The sequence below is a fragment of the Rana temporaria genome, chromosome 2 (assembly GCF_905171775.1).
Source record: "Rana temporaria chromosome 2, aRanTem1.1, whole genome shotgun sequence".
Classification (NCBI taxonomy): Eukaryota; Metazoa; Chordata; class Amphibia; order Anura; family Ranidae; genus Rana; species Rana temporaria.
The window spans coordinates 48,131,508-48,147,808 of NC_053490.1; the positions used below are offsets into that span (position 1 = coordinate 48,131,508).

The 16,301-nt window shown below is 46.7% G+C and overlaps 1 protein-coding gene across 1 annotated transcript in view; it reads left to right on the top strand.

The window, feature by feature from the left end:
- Positions 1 to 16,301, top strand: part of PIWIL4 (piwi like RNA-mediated gene silencing 4) — a 356,967-nt gene that overhangs the window by 172,078 nt on the left and 168,588 nt on the right. Inside the window, exon 8 of the mRNA XM_040340167.1 lies at positions 2,862 to 3,059. Within this exon, the coding sequence (XP_040196101.1) occupies positions 2,862 to 3,059 (198 nt within the window). The remainder of the gene's footprint in view (positions 1 to 2,861; positions 3,060 to 16,301) is intronic.

Below are 16,301 nucleotides of genomic sequence, written 5' to 3' on the forward strand. Positions count from 1 at the left end.
CTCCTCTGTAACTCAAAACATGCAACCTGTAGAATTTTTTAAACGTCGCCTATGGAGATTTTAAAGGCTAAAAGTTTGTCGACATTCCACGAGCGGACGCAATTTTGAAGCGTGACATGTTGGGTATCAATTTACTCGGCGTAACATTATCTTTCACAATATAAAAAAAAATTGGGATAACTTTACTGTTGTCTTATTTTTTAATAAAAAAAAGTGTATTTTTCCCAAAAAAAGTGTGCTTGTAAGACCGCTGCACAAATACGACATGACAGAAAGTATTGCAACGATCGCCATTTTATTCTCTAGGGCAGGGATATGCAATTAGCGGACCTCCAGCTGTTGCAGAACTACTAGTCCCATGAGACATAGCAAGAGTCTGACAGCCACAAGCATGACACCAAGAGGCAGAGGCATGATGGGACTTGTAGTTTTGCAACGGCTGGAGGTCCGCTAATTGCATATCCCTGCTCTAGGGTGTTAGAATAAAAAATATATATAATGTTTGGGGGTTCTAATTAGAGGGAAGGAGATGGCAGTTAAAAATTACACATTAGAACTGGTTTTACTTGTAATGCCAATGGCCACCACCAGATGGCGCCAGGTCACAGAAGGAAGCTTGGGACTCCACAAGGCCGCAAAGCCGCGGCCTCAATTACCGGCGGGCGCGGGCGCCAGGTCACAATTTCTTGTCGAAATAGCGACCTGGCGCCTGGATTTTGTCGAGCCCTGGCCTACGTGTTTTTGTGCAAAAACATGGGGTGACGTCCACGGACCTACTCGGTATCCAGGGTCCTGCTGTTTTTTTTCCAGCTTGGAGTGGATCTATAAACTGTCTTAAGGGGCAGTTTTCAGCCTTGGCTGTGCTTTTTTCAGTGGCCTTTGCGTCCCATTCTCGGGTGGGTACCTTTTGTGCAGGGGGTTCGTCATATACTTCCACCTTTTGACCAATCTCTTCCCCCATGAGTTTTGACTCTGGTGCTCTTGGTTCTTTAGGAACCTTCCTTTTGAAAACATCAGAGAGATTCCTCTCCTCATCTCAGTAGGTGGCCTTTGTTTGGTGGCCATTACTTCTGTCAGAAGGCTTTCTGAGTTGGCGGCCTTGTCTTGCAAGTCTTCATACTGGATCCTTCATAAGAATAAGGCGGTGCTGCGCCCCGCAACCTTCCTTTCTTCTGAGGGTGGTTTCGGCCTTTCACCTGGATGAGGACATTGTTCTTCCATCCTTATGTCCTCGGCCGGCGCATCCTAAAGAGGTTGTGCTACATACTTTGGACGTGGTACGCGCTTTGTGGATGTACCTGTCTGCTACGGCTCCGTTTTTGGAGATCTGGCACACAAAAGACAAAAGGGCCTGGCGGTCTCATCAGCCATCATTTCTCGGTGGATCAGGCAGACCGTCATACAGGCCCATGCTCTTAGGGGACGGGCGCTCCCTTTTCCGGTCACGGCACTTTCGACCAGGGCAAATGGTGCTTCCTGGGTTTCCATCTTACGTCTGTCTCACAGGTGTGCAAGGACTTAGTCGTCCGTTTAATTTTTTTTCCAAGTTTTACAAGGTGGATGTGTGTGCATCTTCAGATGCTTCTTTCGGCCGCTAGGTTTTGCAGGCGGCTGGTTAAAGTTGCAACTCCTCTTTTGAGGTGCTCTGCTTGTTTGGGGTGAAGTTAAATTGGTTTTACTGATACTGTTCCCACCCCTCGTTTTTGACACTGCTTGGGGACGTCCCACTTGTCAAGATTTAAGGAGCTGTGTCCATCCGTGGACGATAAGAGAAAATCGGATTTTTTTGTACTCATCGTAAAAAACTTTTCTCTGTCATCCATGGATGAACACAGCACCCACCCCTCCTTTTTAGGTTTGTACGGCTCGTTACGAACTGAGGCTGCATACTGCAGGGAGGAGAGTTATGTCCAGAAGGACCGTCACCTGGGCGGGGCTGTTCAACTCTATTAAAATAACATGTATTTAATTATCTAACATGTTTCTGCCTAGTCCTCTCCTGTGAACAGGAACATAACCCACTTGTCAAGATATAAGGAGCTGTGTCCGTCCATGGACGACAGAGAAAAGGATTTTACGGTGAGTACAAAGAATCTTTTTTTTGCGTGTGATGCCTAAAATCTTGTATCTTTGTGCAGAATTCTGGGAAAATCAGTGAGCCAACCATACAAGCAGGAAATTACATTTCTGGGGAAGCTCTGTACATTGACTGTGTTCAGAAAAGCCCCAGGTTGCCATATTGTATTGAATTTGCCAAAAAATTACAGCAGCTGCAGTTTGAAAATGAGAGATGATTTTTAATATCATCTAAATACAATATAACTTGTTTATATTTTTTTCATTTGCCATTTTATTTTTCTCAGTAGAGTTCCTCTTTAATTTCTCACATGAATGTAGCTCACCTTCAATCTGCTGAAATTACATTAAAGAGGAAGAGCTTGGCATGGGTAATATTTGTTGCCATAATGCAGCACAGGGTGAGGTTGATTTACTAAAACTGGTAGTTTGACAATAAAACCCAGAAGCTGATTGGTTTCTGCAGAGCTGAACCAGATTTTACACACTCCAGTTTTAGTAAAAAACTGATCTGTCTCATAGTTTAACACACTTGTCTCTCCATATCCCCCTCAATGTATAACATTTTTAAATATTTTGTTGATATACAATACCAGGTATTGATATTTTACAACATAAGACTAAATCAGATTCTAACTTTACATCACAATTTGCAGCCAATTGTTGCTATGGAGCAGATTTGTATTCTTCAGCTGCTCTAATGTTGCACGCATTAGACATCAGTTGTTTTTCAAAAGAGACTTTTTCTGGTTTGTCCTTATTGTCTTTTTTATTTCTGTCATCAGGTTGATGCTGTGGCCTGGATTTTCAATATCCATCATGCATCTGGAAAATCAGTTAACTCTGAGTGCAGATATCAGCCACAAAGTCCTGCGTAATGAAACGGTCCTGAATTTCATGACTGACCTTTACTCAAAGGTACCGGAAGAAAGGTTCACAGAGGCCTGCGAAAAAGAGTTCCTGGGGATGATTGTGTTAACCAGGTACTAAATATTGGATTTTGGGAATTGTTCATTTCACAAAGTACAAGGCTTTTTCCCCACACTATATTTGTGTAGAAATTGGATGCTGTCTCTGTTTGTGCACTGTTCTGTAGCTTCACCTTTAAAATATATTTAGTAGGTCAGTTTTCTTTAAGCTCCCCACACAGAAGTGTTTGGTCTGAATTAATCAACTTAGAAGCTTACAAACTAGTTAGGCCAAATTTGCTTTAAAAAAAAAAAAAAAAAATATATATATATATATATATATATATATATATATATATATATATATATATATATATATATATATATATATATATATATATATATGAAACACAACCAGTGTGGTATCTTTGGGTGTATGATTTTGTTTAAACATCCACCATAAATAAATTATAAAAGTATACATACATGTCTTCCTCTACTCTGTTAGCAGTTATAATTGGTCATTATTACTGCACAGATAGGTGTTCACTCAGACTTCCTTCATACCATGGTGCAGAGGACGTCGGTTTTTCTGCACGCGTTTTGCAAAGGCACACAAAAAAAAAAAACACTATTTGCAATTGGTAACCTTTTGGTAGTAAAGAGAAATGAAAAGTATACAAAATAACCCAAATTGTGCCAAACCCTGTTTCTGTCACATTAACCAATGTGAACAGGTCAGCAGAAGGGTAGGGAACTGACACTTGATTTATTATGTAAGGTTCACTTTAAATTGGCTGGCTCCTTTAAATAGAGTTCCAGAGAAAGTGGGCCCTTTGATGCTAAAACAACTTTAATCACTTGAGCGAATGAAGAGAGGATAAAAGGGTTAAAGTGTTACTCCTTGGAATCCTTAATGATGGGGTATAGCAAATTTGGCTGATCTGTGGTTTATCTTTATTTTACTTTACACTTTTCCTATATGGCTGGAATATTATTGTATCCAATAAGATTGATGGTAAAGATGTGAACAGGATACAGACTCCCCGCTGTGCAGGCCACAACTCTGCTGGCGTCCCAAGAGAGCGATCTAGGCCGCATCCCTCTTTTTTATATCCTCTCCCAGCAGTATGTTCTCCTCTTCTCAGAAATCTAGTAGTGGTAGTTCAGACCAGTCCTGCTAGAATTAAAACTTCAGCATTCGGAATTACACATCCCACGATGCTTTGCTCTGCTCTAAGTTTTGTCTAAAAGGACATGACAGGGAGTCCAAGCCAACACTAGAGGGAGACAACCCCACATTAATAACGCTGTACACTGTCCCTGAATGGCAGGCATAATAGCCAGCTCCTGGCTATACACGTATGGCGTGAACGAGCCCTTAGGCGACATGTGAGAGAAAACGACCTACTAAAACCAATAGACACTATTCTGTACTACTTCTGGACCTCTCTGCTGCCGTTGACACAGTGGACCACCCCTCCTCTTTTAAATAAAACTCCTCCTTTGGTCTCCGTGACTGTACTCTTCGCTGGTTCTCATCCTACTTATCCCACCACACCTTCAGTGTCACTTGCAACTCTACTTCCTCCTCCTCCTCTCTTCCTTTTTTTTTCGGGGTCCGCCAAGGTTTTGTTCTTGGACCTCTGCTATTCTCAATCTACACCTCCTCACTGGGTCAGCTGATATCCACCCATGGCTTTCAATAAAATTTATATGCCAATGACACCCAAATCTCTTTCTCTACTCAGCTCACTTCATCAGTCTCCTCACGCATCACTCCTCACACATTACCAATTTACTAACAGACATATCAGCCTGGATGTCACACAACTTTCTTAAACTCAATCTATCCAAAACCGAGCTCATAATATTTCCTCCTCCACGTGCCCCTTCCCCTGATTTCTCCGCTAAAGTCAATGGCTAAACTATCAACCCTTTCCCCCATGCCAAGGTTCTAGGTGTAATCCTGGACTCTGAACTATCCTTTTGGTCGCACATCAAATCACTGTCCAAAACTTGTCACCTTAAGGTTTGCAAGATATGCCCCTTCCTAACCAATGACACCACCAAGCTTCTAATTCATTGCCTGGTTATCTCAACTACTGCAACTCCTCATTGGCTTACCTTTAACCACTTCAGCCCTGCAAAGATTTACCCCCTTAATGACCCGCCCATTTTATGGCACTGCTTTATTTTAAATGATAATTACGTGGTTGTGTGGTGCTGTACCCCAAAAAAAATTATGTTCCTTTTTCCCCACAAATAGAGCTTTCTTTTGGTGGTATTTAAACACCTCTGTGATTAAATATGTTGGCGCTATAAACAAAAAAGACTGACAATTTTGAAATATATTATATATTTTTTTTTTACTTTGCTATAATACATATCCAACAAAAAAAAATTATAAAAAAAAATGTATTCATCAATATAAGCCAATATGTATGATTGGTTTGCGCAAAAGTTATAGCGTCTACTAAATAGAGGATAGACATTGAGTCCTCCGCGCCCACAATACCACATGCACTGACCAACATACAGGTACGTCGGTTTGCACAGGCGAGCCGCCTTGCCTAAGTATATATGCGGAAGGCTGTCAGCAAGTGGTTAAATAGGCTATCCCCCCTTCTCTCTGTCATGAATGCTATCAATCAACCAGTGATTGAGCCTAGAAGCCCGGCCGAGAAGCCAGCGCGTTCACCTGACGTGGGACTTTCGAGGGGTCACGTAAGTAAACGGAGGCTCGGGGCGGGTGGGGCTAATCCTCGGATGTTTTTTCACCTTAATGCATAGAATGCATTAAGGTGAAAAAACGTGAACCTTAACAACCCCTTTAAATTCAAATTACTAAGAATAACTTACAAAGCCATCCACAACTCTGCCCCCAGCTGTATAATAATAATAGTACAGTAGTACTCTTATCTCAAGTCCACATGGTGGCACACTGCACAATTCAGCCTGATCTGAGGAAGTGGTGAGGCTGGCTGTCTTCCAGCCCGAACAAACTTATAATATCTAGTGGAGAGGACTTTCTGCTGGTGATGTAGACGTGCCAGATTGAAGGTGAGTATTAAACAAATGCTGTTTTTTTAGTTGGAAAAGTTCTGGGCTGCTTTTTTATTTTATCTTTTGTCTGAAACAGTTTTGCTTACTTTATATTATTTTTCACAAGTACAACTATAATTATATATATATTATATATATGTGGTTTTCTACTCGTATATATATTTTGAGCAGTAAGGCTTGTAGCTTACCTATCTATTTTGACTCAGTAGATTAATGATATTACTAAAGTGCTTTTGTACGGATGGCTGGTATTTTGCCATTCTATTCATTAGTTCTGTTTTTAAATTGATGAGATGTAATGTCTTTAAGGTTCCAATAGGGGGTCAAGAACGAGTGTTTATACTGTTACTATGGTCACACACTAATCAGTGATGAGCTATCAGGGTGGGCGTCATGCGAGTTCCACTGTGTATTACACCAATTAGTTGTGAGATGGGCGGTATATAAACACGTTGTGTGCAGTCGTATAGCCATGCCCACAGATGATGTCTAGTGTATGACGAAACGCGTCTGGGTTGGTTAGAACGACTGTCAATCATAGTGACGTCATCACGCCGTGTGTGAGTACAGCGGTGCCAAACAAACTGAAGAAAACGGTGGACGCCGTCCTGTGTGCCCGTGATCTGAGGTGTGATGAGCCAATCATATGATATGTTGCCTGCTTTTATTTGAAGTATTGTAGTTTTGTAGTGTAGTATTGAAGTGCATTTCCTATCTTCTATGTGTTTTAAATATTAAAACCAAACGGAATTATGCTATGTGCCATTATTTGTTTTCTTCCTCATATGGGAGCTGTGGCTTAAAGTGGTTGTAAACCCACTGTCACGTACCTGGTTATAGAGCCCAACGTGCAGGGAGCGGCCTCTCGTAAGCCTCCGACCCAAGACCTCCTGGTAGAATGGACAGAGGGTCAAGGGTCCGGAGGGACACAAGTGCCTGGTGGTAAAGCTGAGTAGTGGTCCAGGAACGGTAGCAGGTAGGTATGCTGGTTCAGGCAGGGCACTTAAGCAGCAGACAAGACGGTGGTATGGCACTTGCAGGTACAGGGATCAGGCAGGTAAGTAAGCCGGTCGGGTCACCGGTAAGTGGTTCAGGTAACAAGGAAAGTCCAGAGAATCGTGGTAGTCCAAGCCGGGTCGGTAACACGGGCGGGCAGCGACAAGCCAGGGATTGAGCAGGAGCCATAGTCAGATGAAGCCGGGGTCAAAGGCAGGTTGCAGACAAGGAAGGTCAAGGAAAGCCGGGTCAGGTAAACAGGTGAATCAATAGGTAGCAGATGCAGGTTCTCAGGTAAACGCTGTAGACTGGTCAGCAAGATGGTGAGGGACTGACCAGTTTAAATAGCGTTTCCTTGGCGCCAAATGCCGTCAGCGGGCGCGCGCACTCCCGCACCGCGCACACGAACGCAAACGCGCGCCAATGCGCACGCGCTGGGGCTGAATTCCCCTGACATTGACAGGACTGCGGAATCTCCTTTCGTGACATTGCCCCCCCTCTACGGGCAGCCTCCGGATGCCCAACTGGGCCAATCTTCTTGGGTGTGCCCTTTTATAAGCTTGGATCAGTCTCTGGGCATGAATGTTGGCTTCTGGTCCCCAGGAATTTTCTTCCGGACCATAACCCTTCCAGTTCACTAGGTATTGTACTTGGTTACGTCTCTTCCGACAATCTAGGATGGATTCCACCTCAAATTCCTCCTCGCCGTCGTTAAGTACCGGCTCGGGGGGACCGACATTCCGGTCGGTGAAGGGATCCGGGATCGCAGGCTTGAGTAGTGCCACATGGAAAACTGGATGGATCCGGAAAGAAGCAGGTAGTTTTAACTCGTAGGCCACTTCGTTAATCCACCTGAGAATCTGGAAAGGCCCCACAAACTTGGGACCAAGTTTCTTGGACGGGCAGGCTAGTTTTAGATTCAAAGTGGACAGCCAAACTTGGTCTCCTGGAGCCAGATCAAGTTCCCCCCTTCTCCTCCTGTCGAACACCTCTTTATTATGTTCTTGGGCCTTTGCCATTGTCTCTTGGAGTAATTTGTCATTAGTGGCGAAAAAATCCAAGGTTTCTTGGGCAGCTGGTACTGAGCATTCCGGGATAGTGTTGGATAGGAAGAGAGGGTGGAAGCCATAATTAGCAAAAAATGGAGATTGGTTGGTGGCCGAATGGACCGAGTTGTTGTAGGCGAACTCTGCAAGAGGCAATAGAGAGGCCCAATCGTCCTGTGAAAAACTGGAGAAACATCGCAGATATTGCTCGAGCGTCTGATTGGTGCGCTCCGTTTGGCCATTGGTCTGCGGGTGGTACGCAGAAGAAAAGGAAAGATCAATCTTCAGTGCCCCGCACAGAGCCTTCCAAAACCTTGAGGTGAATTGCACCCCCGCGGTCAGATACAATATTAGCAGGTATGCCATGAAGTCTCACAATCTCTCTTATGAAAATTTTTGCTGTTTCAGCCGCAGAAGGTGTCCCCAGCATTGGTAAGAAGTGCGCCATCTTTGAGAGCCTATCCACCACCACAAAGATAGTGGTATATTCTTCCGAAGGGGGTAGCTCAACAATGAAGTCCATTGAAATCCTCCTCCACGGTTTCTCTGGAACAGGCAGTGGTTTGAGTAAACCCCAAGCTTTGGTTCTGCTACCCTTATGCTGAATACAGGTGATACAGGATTCTACGTAATTTTTACAGTCCTGAAGTAGTTGGGGCCACCAGAAGGTGCGCTGGAGGAGCTCAGCCGTCTTATGTATCCCAAAATGACCAGCTAGCTCATGGTCATGGCAGGACTTAAGAGCTGCTACTCGTAGCTGTTGAGGGACAAAAATCTTGTCCTTGTTCCAGAGTAAGTCGTCCCTTAACTGTAGAGTAGGATCTGGAGCTAAGGAACTTCCTGAAGAAGCCTGCTTGATTTGAGAGAGAAGGTCTCCTTGTAACATGAGAAAATTTCCAGGAGTAAGGATGGTGTCTGAAGATGAAGGGACTTCAAGACCACTGAACATCCGGGAGAGAGCGTCGGGCTTGGTGTTTTTTGATCCAGGTCTGTAGGTTATATGGAACGAAAAACGGGTGAAGAACAATGCCCACCTGGCCTGGCGTGGCTTCAGTCTTTTGGCAACCTTTAAATACTCTAAGTTCTTATGATCCGTGAAGATCAGAATAGGGTGTGCAGCACCCTCCAGGAGGTAGCGCCATTCTTCGAGGGCTGCTTTGATTGCCAAAAGCTCCCTGTCCCCAACATCATAATTCCTCTCGGCTTCTGAAAGTTTGCGGGAAAAAAAAGCGACTGGATGTAGGAGAGATTTGGACCCCTGTCTCTGAGAGAGCACTGCCCCGACCGCCACTTCAGAGGCATCTATTTCCAAGGTATAGGGTAGGACAGGATCAGGATGCTTCAGGATAGAGGCTGGAATAAACAGATCCTTCAAGGTGGCAAAAGCAGCTTGTGCCTCGGGAGACCACTGAAAACGGATGCCCTGTTTGGTTAAACTTGTGATAGGAGCGATTATTGAAGAGAAGCCCTTGATGAATTTACGATAAAAATTCGCAAATCCCACGAAGCGTTGGACTGCTTTTTTATCGGTGGGAGCAGGCCACTCTGTGATAGCAGTGACCTTTTGAGGATCCATCCTGACACCTTCGATTGAAATTATAAGACCCAGAAACTGAATACTTTCTTGTTCAAACTCGCATTTCTCGGCTTTAGCGTATAGGCTATGTTGAGAGAGCCGAGCTAGAACTCTTTGGACATGCTTCGATGATCTGGCAGGGAGGAAGAGAAGACCAGGATGTCGTCCAGATAGATAATGACGAATAGATCAAGGTAGTCCTCTAAATATATCATTTACGAAATGTTGGAAGGTGGCTGGGCGTTTCACAAACCGAAGGGCATAACTAAATATTCAAAGTGCCCCGAATCTGGTGCGGAACGCTGTCTTCCACTCGTCTCCGTCTCTAATACGGACAAGGTTGTAGGCCCCGCGGAGATCGAGTTTGGTAAAGATGACGGCTGCTCCTAGTCTCTGGAATAATTCGGGGACAAGAGAAAGGGGATATCTGTTTTTAATTGTGATCTTGTTCAAATCCCGATAGTCTACGCAGGGGCGTAGAGAATGGTCTTTCTTCTCCACAAAGAATATGCCGGCTCCTGCGGGGGATGTGGAAGGGCGTATGAAGCCTTTTTCAAGGTTTTCGTCGATATAGGATCTTAACGTGCCCAATTCCAGTTCTGTCAAGGGGAATATCCTACCGAACGGGATTTCTGCACCAGGTAAAAGTTCAATTGGGCAGTCGTAGGACCTGTGTGGAGGTAAGGTTTCTGCCCCTTTTTTACTAAAAACATCCAGGAAACCATGATACGCCTCCGGAACCCGTTGACGGTTTCCAACTTCAGAGTCTAGACACATTAAGGGAGATGAGGTAACTGCAGACTCCTGGAGGCAATGTTGGCGGCAGTAAGAGGAAGGGAAGTTGATCTCCCCGGACTCCCAGTCAATCTGGGGATTATGAGTCTTTAACCAGGGCATTCCCAAGATAACAGGAAAGATAGGTGACACAATGATGTCAAAACAAAGAACTTCCCGATGGTTGTTAGCAATGAGCGTGTATAAGGGGGCAGTTTCCTGTGTGACAGGGCCGGATCTGATGGCCGATCCGTCGGCTAAATGAACGGTGAGTTCCGAGCGTCTAGGTCGAAGAGGAACTCCATGTCGGGCGGCAAAGGAAGCATCCATGAAGCCGCTGCAAGCGCCAGAATCAATAATCACGGGTACTCGGACGTCCCTTCCTGGGAGCTGCAGAGAGATTGAAATTACCAGGTGAGTATCATTATTACATAAAGTGGATGAAAGGGTAGAAGGCAGAACTGAACACTTACGGAACTTGACAGGGCAGGTGTTTACATAGGGCCCGGATCCTCCGCAATACAGACAGAGATTATTGCGTCAGCGCCGCTGGCGCTCTTCCAGTGTTAGAGAGGGCCGCAGTAGGCCTAGTTGCATTGGCTCTGGGGCATCGGCAGAGGTCGATACGGCATTTGGAGGAGGTAGGTACGGAGAGCTTGGTACTCGTGGCATCATCCATGTGGGTCGTGCGGGACCGGACGTACGTTCAGCACGCCGTTCCCTTAAACGTCTGTCGATTTGCACAGAGAGGAGGATGAGGGCTTCAAGCGTTGCGGGAATGCCCACTCGAGCCAGTTCGTCCTTTAATGAGTCCGAGAGGCCCGCACGGAACTGGTGACGCAGGGCAGCATCGTTCCAGTTGGTGTCGGAACTCCACTGTCTAAATTCAGCTACATAGTCCTCTACTGCCCTGCGCCCCTGTTGGAGTACACATAACGCTGCTTCAGCGGTTGCCGCTAACTGAGTATCCTCATAAATAAGGTCCATGGCTTGAAAGAAGGCAACAAGATGGTTAAGGCATTCTTCCTTGCGTTCCAACAGGCGATGTGCCCAGGTTTGGGGTTCGCCGGATAACAGCGAGATGACGAAGCCCACTTTTGTAGCTTCGAGCGAGAAAGTTCTAGGTTGTAGCGCAAAGAAAAGTTCGCAGGCGTTGCGGAAGGCTCTGTATTTGCTGCGGTCACCAGAAAATCTTTCAGGCGTGGGCACACGGGGTTCCGGTGGCAGCATCACTACAGAAGGGGTGGCTGAAGTTCCGGATGCCGCAGGAGCGGTTGTAGCCAAAGTTTGGACGCGCTCCTCCAGACGGGTATAACCCTCGTGTAGGTTCCTTACAGCCGTAGTAAGACCATCCAGATGGCGGCATAAGTCCTCCATAGGAGACGCTCCCTGCGTGGGCTCGGTCATGGCTGACCAGTACTGTCACGTACCTGGTTATAGAGCCCAACGTGCAGGGAGCGGCCTCTCGTAAGCCTCCGACCCAAGACCTCCTGGTAGAATGGACAGAGGGTCAAGGGTCCGGAGGCACACAAGTGCCTGGTGGTAAAGCTGAGTAGTGGTCCAGGAACGGTAGCAGGTAGGTATGCTGGTTCAGGCAGGGCACTTAAGCAGCAGACAAGACGGTGGTATGGCACTTGCAGGTACAGGGATCAGGCAGGTAAGTAAGCCGGTCGGGTCACCGGTAAGTGGTTCAGGTAACAAGGAAAGTCCAGAGAATCGTGGTAGTCCAAGCCGGGTCGGTAACACGGGCGGGCAGCGACAAGCCAGGGATTGAGCAGGAGCCGTAGTCAGATGAAGCCGGGGTCAAAGGCAGGTTGCAGACAAGGAAGGTCAAGGAAAGCCGGGGTCAGGTAAACAGGTGAATCAATAGGTAGCAGATGCAGGTTCTCAGGTAAACGCTGTAGACTGGTCAGCAAGATGGTGAGGGACTGACCAGTTTAAATAGCGTTTCCTTGGCACCAAACGCCGTCAGCGGGCGCGCGCACTCCCGCACCGCGCGCACTCCCGCGCCGCGCACACGAACGCGCGCATGCGCGCGCAAACGCGCGCCAATGCGCACGCGCTGGGGCTGAATTCCCCTGACATTGACAGGACTGCGGAATCTCCTTTCGTGACACCCACTTTCAGGGCTGTGGAGTCGGTAGATAAATGTTCCGACTCCGACTCCTCAGTTTTATGTACTTCCGACTCCGACTCCTCTGTATTAATATGCAAATGTATTTTATACATTCCTTGAGGGAAAGAAACGCAACCTACCACAGGACTACTGGCTGGGAAGCCAACAGTCTACTGTATTGCACAGTTTAAGCAAAAGACAAACACAATGAAAACAACGTTTTTTTATTCTAAAACATGATTTTCCTAGGAGAATCCCATAGTCATGTGTGATGCAATTGCCTATATGCTTCAGTCTAATGCTCTCCCTGCTAACTTAATGCTGTGGGTTACAGGTAACAGGTGTTTTCATGTGTGATTCATCTCTCTCTGTGAACACTGTTCATATGTTAAATAAGGCTAGCTTTTGAAAGGCCTTTAATTGTGTGATAACCCTGTCTAAAAACCTAGTGATTCTCAGAGGTGTTAATAGGTGTCAAACTGGAAGCAGACGAAACGTCTGCTTAGGAAACTCAGTGTGTGAAGATGGTTTGTTGTTTAAGGAATGTGCAGTGATTAGACATGATAATTGTCGGTCGGTGCCGACCTGTCTGGAATGTTTTAGTAATTAGCCTTAGTGTGTGATTAGGGGGGGTGGAGATTTCATTGTTGCTTCAATGTCTTGGACTGTATAAAAAGCTGAGAAGAAAAACCATTAAAGTCTGTGTTGTTCTAGCAGTAAGCTTGGCATGTGTGGCTTTCTGGGCGACTCCAGGGATATTCCTTCTCGTGGAATATTGGGGTGATTTTCGTTATGGGAAGAAGGGAACGTTGACGGGGATATCATACCAATACCGTCACAATTGGTTGGCAGCAGTGGGATTTTTCCCTTCTATTCCCCTTCACACCCGGATTCCAAGCAGACACTGGAAGAACTACTGGAAGTTCGTGGAAGGATTGCTAGCAACAAAACCAAGCGGGTCATCATAGCAGAATCAATGGAGATAGACCAGGAGGACGGGATTGCAGCAACGCCAGCAGTACAAGAGATGGAGACATCAGTGATTCAGGAGGAGGAATCGCCAGCCAACAAGCTAATGAGAGAGAAGCTAGCGTGGTTCGGCCCGAACCCAACGGCAGATGTGGTTCTGAGAGTGATGGACCTGTTAGCGAAGGAGGCTAAAGAAATAAGAGACGCAGAACTACAGAAGGCTAAACAAATAAGAGATGCAGAACTACAGGAGGCTAAAGAAATAAGGGACGCAGAACTACAGAAGGCTAAAGAAATAAGGAACGCAGAACTACAGTTAAAACTGGCAGCAGTCCAACAAGCAGCCGCACCTTCTCCGAACAGTGAGTACAGCACAGCAGACACAAGGAAGATTCCGTTTAGCGCTTTTAAAGCTTTTGATGAAAAGGACTGTGAGATTGATAACTTCCTGGCGGATTTTGAGCGACAATGTAACCTGCACCGAATAGCTAGAAGAGAGTGGGTTGCAATATTGTCAGGCAAACTGTCAGGCAAAGCTTCTGATGCTTTCCGGACCGTGCCAGATCAGGATATCCATAGCTACGCCAGGGTTAAAGAAGTGCTCCTGGCTCGTTATGCAGTAACCCCAGAGTCCCACCGACAGAAGTTCAGGGACTCACGCAAAACCACGAAAGACTCTTACGCGGAATGGGCATGCCAGTTGTCCCTGTCGGCCTCTAACTGGGTTAACAGCAGCCAGGCCACCACCGCAGAGGACATTTTGCAACTAATGCTCCTGGAGCAATTTTACAATCACATCCAGACGGACGTCAAGAATTGGGTGAGAGATCGCAGGCCCATGACTCTACCAGAGGCCGCGAAGTTGGCGGATGAATATGCGGATACTCGCAAGACAAACCAGGTCACACCACGGGTACAACCTCCACAACCAACGGCGCCCTCACACCCACCAGCCGCTAGATACCAACCGCCTAACAGACCGATGACATCTAGCCCTCGCTACCCACGCCAGGAGGACAACGAACAACGCTGCTTCCGGTGCAAACAGTTGGGTCACTTCAAGCAGAATTGCCCCATGAATGACAACACCAGGTCAAATTGGTCTCAACCTGGGTACCGCCCACCAGCAGCAGCCCATTGTGTAGACTCGGCTGGGATCCCCAGGAGCTGGGTCAGGAAGAACCATTGGGCACCCCTTACGAAGCCCTCATGGTACAATCTGTTATTACGGACAACAGGGAACACCATTGTCAGCTGGTCATGGGCGACAGCCATGAGCCGGAGGGGCCTTGGAGGGAGCTGGGCAGAAAGAGGCACCGCCAGCTACCCTCCAAGAAGAAGAGGTCCTGGAAGTCATATAACCAGCGGACCTGGGAGGAGAAGAAGCGACTGGAGGAGATGGAATCGCAGCGGGCGCCCCAGATGCGGGCCAAGATGTTCGCCAAGGGCCCACCGGTGGCCCCTTACACCACCACCCAGTTCCTGATGATGAAGGACCACGTGGAAAGCCTGCAGGACATGAGCAAGCAGGATCTGATCCGTGAGTACATAGAGCTGGAGGAGTGCATAAGCCGCATGGAGGAGGAGAACAACCACCTGAGGTCACAGCGGGCTGACCCCCCCAGGCTCCATGAACTGGAGATGGAGCTGGAGAAGCTCAAAGAGGAGAACCGGCGGCTGCGGAGGGAGCAGGGGGTGGCTGACCTTATGGGGCTCTGAGTCCCCTCCCCCCCCGGACCCTGAGCACCAGTGCTACAGCATTTCAACAAATATAACTTTTTCTTTTTATGAATCTCCTGTGACTGTCACTTCAGAGCCATAACCTGCCCCTCCCATAGCGTGACACCTAGATGGCGGCGCACAGACCCATTCGCCGTCTTCACACTGACTTCTGGTGACTCTGCAGATCACACAAAGACTTGGGGACTGACCGGCGTGTGATCTGACGACCCGGTGACATACCTGAGTCGGGAGCAGTTGCCAAGGGAGGTCAGTTACGCCAAACAGAGTTAACCTCGGACTAAAAGCTCTGAACCCGTCAACCCTACTGGACCAGGGAAGGTCCAACCGGGTTTGCCGTAGCAGGGAGAAAAAGGGGGGCCATTGTGATGCAATTGCCTATATGCTTCAGTCTAATGCTCTCCCTGCTAACTTAATGCTGTGGGTTACAGGTAACAGGTGTTTTCATGTGTGATTCATCTCTCTCTGTGAACACTGTTCATATGTTAAATAAGGCTAGCTTTTGAAAGGCCTTTAATTGTGTGATAACCCTGTCTAAAAACCTAGTGATTCTCAGAGGTGTTAATAGGTGTCAAACTGGAAGCAGACGAAACGTCTGCTTAGGAAACTCAGTGTGTGAAGATGGTTTGTTGTTTAAGGAATGTGCAGTGATTAGACATGATAATTGTCGGTCGGTGCCGACCTGTCTGGAATGTTTTAGTAATTAGCCTTAGTGTGTGATTAGGGGGGGTGGAGATTTCATTGTTGCTTCAATGTCTTGGACTGTATAAAAAGCTGAGAAGAAAAACCATTAAAGTCTGTGTTGTTCTAGCAGTAAGCTTGGCATGTGTGGCTTTCTGGGCGACTCCAGGGATATTCCTTCTCGTGGAATATTGGGGTGATTTTCGTTATGGGAAGAAGGGAACGTTGACGGGGATATCATACCAATACCGTCACATCATGTTTAAAGTTTAAGCTAACAATCGGAGTTTACAAGTTTTTATAGCCTTGGCTAAATGACAGCAGTTTTTCCAATGGTTTACAGCTTCAGTCTT